The sequence below is a fragment of the Nematostella vectensis genome, chromosome 15, assembly GCF_932526225.1.
Source record: "Nematostella vectensis chromosome 15, jaNemVect1.1, whole genome shotgun sequence".
Classification (NCBI taxonomy): Eukaryota; Metazoa; Cnidaria; class Anthozoa; order Actiniaria; family Edwardsiidae; genus Nematostella; species Nematostella vectensis.
Window position 1 is genome coordinate 4,503,125 of NC_064048.1, and position 4,874 is coordinate 4,507,998.

The 4,874-nt window shown below is 36.4% G+C and overlaps 1 protein-coding gene across 1 annotated transcript; it reads right to left on the minus strand.

Moving 5' to 3' along the window:
- Positions 1-337: 337 nt before the first annotated feature.
- LOC5509271 (G-protein coupled receptor 22) lies at positions 338-3,346 on the minus strand. The gene has a single exon (XM_001629754.3). It carries the CDS (start codon positions 2,739-2,741, stop codon positions 1,764-1,766), a length of 978 nt encoding a protein of 325 aa, XP_001629804.2. The 5' UTR covers positions 2,742-3,346; the 3' UTR covers positions 338-1,763.
- Positions 3,347-4,874: the final 1,528 nt, after the last annotated feature.

Consider the following 4,874-nt stretch of genomic DNA (forward strand, 5'->3'; position numbering starts at 1 on the left):
TTGTAGCAATAAGTACGTGGCTAAGAGAAACGCGCACTAATGCCAAGTATAAGCTCTCGAATAATGGACACGTTAATTACTGGGGAGGTACTTTGACTCTTTTAATGACATACTCTGGTAATAGTTAATGCTATTTGGGAGTCTAGGTTTTTTATATTCGACTCTGAATCTAAACCCTGAACCTTTCTTATTGTTTTTAGCAATTTCAGCCTAAAATGTTTTAAATCGCGTTCTTTTAATTATACTCATCTTAAACAACATTAATGCATAACTTCATGTGTGAAAGTTTGGGAGAATATATTTTTTAGAGAAATTATATTTGCTTTCTTTTTTTTTAAACAGGGTAATGTCCTTCGTAAAATACACATAAAAAGAAGAGTTAAGGTGGCGTATTTTGCCTGAGGGCGATAGAAATCCCTTGAAAGACTTGAATAGAATGTTTTGTGTTGTTTTCTGCAACTGTTACTGTTTCGCTGTATTTTGAAAACAATTACACCAGAAAAGCAAAATTCCTTTTTCCCATTTCTGTCCAATTCCTTTTTTCTTTGATAATTTTATTGGGATAGCATATTTTTCATTTTTTATTTGCCATTCGATCTTACTTTCTTAATTGTCTCTTATAGTCACTAAAGATGGCAAAGTGGTTTATAAGAACATCCAGCCGGGGATTTAACCAAATTTTAAGAACATGCTAAGAACATTCCGAGGCTCAGATAACAGAAAAAAATTATTTTCTTGTCCAGATGAGTTTTAAAATGCTGAATGAAATTGTGCTTATAGCAATAACCTTATTATTGCTATTTGCCATTAGTGTAATTCTCTTCCTAATAATTCATTGGGTATTATATTCTTATATACACTAAAATCAACATCGTTAAGAGCATATTCTGCATTAAATACTCTAAAAATAAGAACGGCCCAACCTAACTAAAAATTAGACGTTCTTATAAAAACAAAGTGTATGCAAATTTCAGCGAGATAGAAATGTCAAGTCCTAGATTCTGTTTCAAGAATTTAGAAAATAAAGATTAAAAAATAAAAATGCTATTTGAACCACAGAAATTTCTAATAACTCATATTTAAAAAGACGGGACTTTTAGTCTCGATTTGTCAGTAGTTCCTTAGTGATATTTTTCTTCCCTAACAATGCTGATTTCTGCCCTTATAAAAGTGCTTCAGTCTAATAACTTGTTCACATTTCGCCCTTTCGGCGATGCACACCTGCTATACGGAGCTCTATTTGTAATTAAGTTTTCGCCTCAAAATGTTAGATAATGATATTTATCCGTGTATTTTGCATTTTGTTTTGACTGTTTTCAGCCTAGTACTTCCTGCCGCCGTTAAAAGATAGATATAGGAACTTTAGATAAACAAATTTGCCTTTTTCATATCTATGTATGAGTCCGGCTCAGCTCATTTTATATTCGGTTTCAATCTCGATGCGATTGTGTTGTGTGGTAATGATTATTTGCAAAGGGTTTAGGCGGGGATTACCACCGAAGACTGCTCAAATCATTGTTTTACCATCAAGCAACTCAAAGCATTATCTATCAAGCATTTTTGTATATATCATTTTTTTTTTTATTTTCTCTCTCTGTTTTTCCATTCTGTGGTTTGGTGTCCCAGAGTTCTCTTCATGATAAACATTGTTAATTGCTTTTTCACTAACGTAGCAACAATATTTAAATATAATTTCATTTGTAAGTTATGCACCTATATAATTGTGATTTTAGATCTCGAAATTATGTTTTCCTTTATAGACCTTAAACTCTACCATTCCGCGTAAATTGAGGCAAAGTTCTCCAAAATGCATTTCTGAACTTTTGTTTTGTAAATGCATACAAAAGTGGATCCAATGTACAATTCAAGTAGCCGAGAATAAGAAACGAGATCTCTAGCTTGGCTAGCGTTAAGCTCGGCTTTAAAAAACTTATAACGAAAGTCAGTAGCATATAAGGGAACCATAGTACACAAACGGAAAACATGATTGCGCCTGTCATTTTCGCGACCCGCCACTCTCTTTGGCGGGAATTTTTCGCGGGATTTTCGCCTTCTGGTGACACCTGGAAAGCTGGTTTAACAAGAAATGCCGCTCGCACAACAATAGCTTGAATGTGAATTCTTGATAAGGCGGCTTGAGAAATTTTCCAATAACATGGAAGACTTATGATAGTTACAAGAAGAAACCCTGGGAAATAGTAAGTCCTGAATTTGTATCCCCCATGTGTGAACATCGACGTACAAGAGCGTGTAACTGGTGTGGTAGAACGTAGACCGTGTTCAATAAAGGGGACGCTGAAAGTCATCCATGCGAATATCCATAGTAGCAACATTGATTTTTGTGCCTTTGTAAAGTTAAGCCTTCTCCGAAATGGATTCCTAATCGATTCGTAACGATCAAAACATATCAGAAGCAGAGTCACAATAGACGCGTTTCGTAACGCCGAAGTCAGACCCTCATGCGCTAAACAAAATAAAACTTGGTTGTTCTCAAAGTCAATTACTCTTGCTATTGTTACAGGAATTCCGAGGCAACACGTTGCAAGGTCCACAGTCGCTAGATTTGTTATCAACATATTGGCAACGCTTCGAACATGTCGTCTTTTCCAGTAAATATAAACAACGCTGAAGCACGAAGTCATACCAAAAAGCAATTCCAAAACCAGGGCGCATACCACAGGAATCTGGAACTTTTTGTCGCCATAAGGTACCGCGTCTTCTTCGAAGCTTGCGTTTTCCATTGGCGGTTTTTTCTTACTTGTCAATGTCGTATCAGTAAAGCCATGATCCTTAATATTATGCTGTTATTACTCGTTAGTTTCTCTTTCTTAAAAAGCTTTCTTATCGTGTAGCCATAAACCTCAAACAACCTAACGCGCAAACAAAAACTTCCAATCGCTAATTGGTATCACGTAATTGACAGGCCTAGCAATTTGGCTGGATTGAGACTTGGGGGGTTCGTGATTGGTTGGTTTGACTTTGTGATTGACAGCTTGAATAGCTGGTTAAAGTCACCAGCAGTATTTGCCTTTAGGAACTGAGTTTTTTTCAAACCTCTTGTTTTTAAATTGACTCTGGCCCCTTTGCTCCCCCTCTTAATTGTTTCAGGTGAAAACACATTAAGAATCTGAAAACATTATAATTTTCATCGTCGTCGTTACACAAAAAGTCGCCTATACATTGGCCAATACATTTCTCTTGTCACCCTCAGATGAGGGAGATATTTTTATGCTGTTATAAAGTCCTTCTCAATTGAAAAAGTGGTTTTACTTTAATTTTCCCCTGCGATAACAAAGATTGTCTAATGACATCAAGTATGCCTGTGTGATTTACAAATGTGGTTATGGCAAACTTAAAAAGAACTGATGATGTACAAAAGGAAAGAAAGGTTACTTTTTTAAAAGGGACATATCGCTAACGATCGCAATCAGCGCCCAGGGCGCTTATTTAATTTTTCGGGAGCGCATATTGGGAAGGGGATTTTAAATTAAAACAACCAGCTTAAACATGGTTTTGATGAAAAATAAAACGACTAAAAGAGATGTGCGCTCATATGGATATAGTAGTAAAAGGGATAATAAGTGGACCCGTGTTGCAATGTGAGAAAGTCAATGGAATCGTCACGCTATATAGGGGCAAAGTCATTTACGTTAAACATGCGCCACCATAGTCTACTCAGTAACATTTTATTAGTTAGAGAAGAGACAGGAGCTTGTCTGAAGACTTCCATTTTTAGATATTTGGCAGCAAGAAATATAAGAAAATCCATAGAAGACAATGAAGCCAGGTCCCCTTTCATGAAACCCTTGCTCCGGCTTCCCCTTTTTTAAACTCATGCATCCGCCCCTCGAATATCTCTTTCAAACACGCTACAATTAAAAGAATGAAAGATTTGCGTGGCCTAAGGGCATTATCCGGCGCAAATGAGATGTGCAATAGAAACCACCCCTTTAACAACAATACGACGGTTATTGATATGCTATGCGGAGTGGTAGCCTTATATAACCAATTTAACAAAGTGTTCTATATGTTAATGTGTCGTATTTTTGTCAATTTGCCACACGCAAAAAGCAAAATAAACCATCAGAATTATTATTCTTTAGAGACGAGTCAGCAAAAATACAAAATTCTTTTATAAATACCACTTAGGTAAAAATCAGAAGCGCACGCAAATCCTTTCGCCAGCAGGTGATATGATATTTGGGTGACCTTCAAACCCGCTCGGTCAATCTCTTGGAGGCCTGGGTCTAAGGACTTCATAGGATTAGTAAGGAAAAGATTTGACCAAGCGAGCAAGTTTTCTTTAATAATTTTTGCAGCGAGTCTCAAATTGACAGGAATCAGTATAATTACCATGTTTTCTGGAGATCAGGGAGCGGGAAAAGTTTAGCTCTTCTAAATATGGGCATCTATGTCCATATAAGGCAATACATACGAAGGACACTATCCGTGGGGAATATGTTTGATATGGTGTCCATAACCGGAATGGGGGTGTACAATCACGCGCACATTTACATATATTGTATAAAAACTCTTACTGCTTTTTTAAAATTCATTTGGTAAATTTTGGAAGAATTATTAATGTGCTGGTCCGATAACTTGGCAGCATTTTGTGCTTGATGACGTTTGCTCCGTTCCCGATTAGGTCCCCAATTAAGTTAATTGATAATGTCTGTTTGGGGCTCATTATTTTATCTTTAGTGCCTTTTTCTGCTATATATCACTCTACCCCTTTAAAAAAAAGGCTCATAGGAATCAACAAAAATACGAAAATTGGCTGTAAAAAACGAATGGTACTGACCATGGCAGAACCCTAAAAAGAGGTCTCAATGGGGTACCTCATTTTAGGTTAACGGTTAAAAAAAGGAGCTTTT

What these genes read in the sequence shown, in the direction of transcription:
- LOC5509271 (XM_001629754.3), bottom strand. Translation starts at nt 2,741, where the DNA reads ATGGAAAACGCAAGCTTCGAAGAAGACGCGGTACCTTATGGCGACAAA.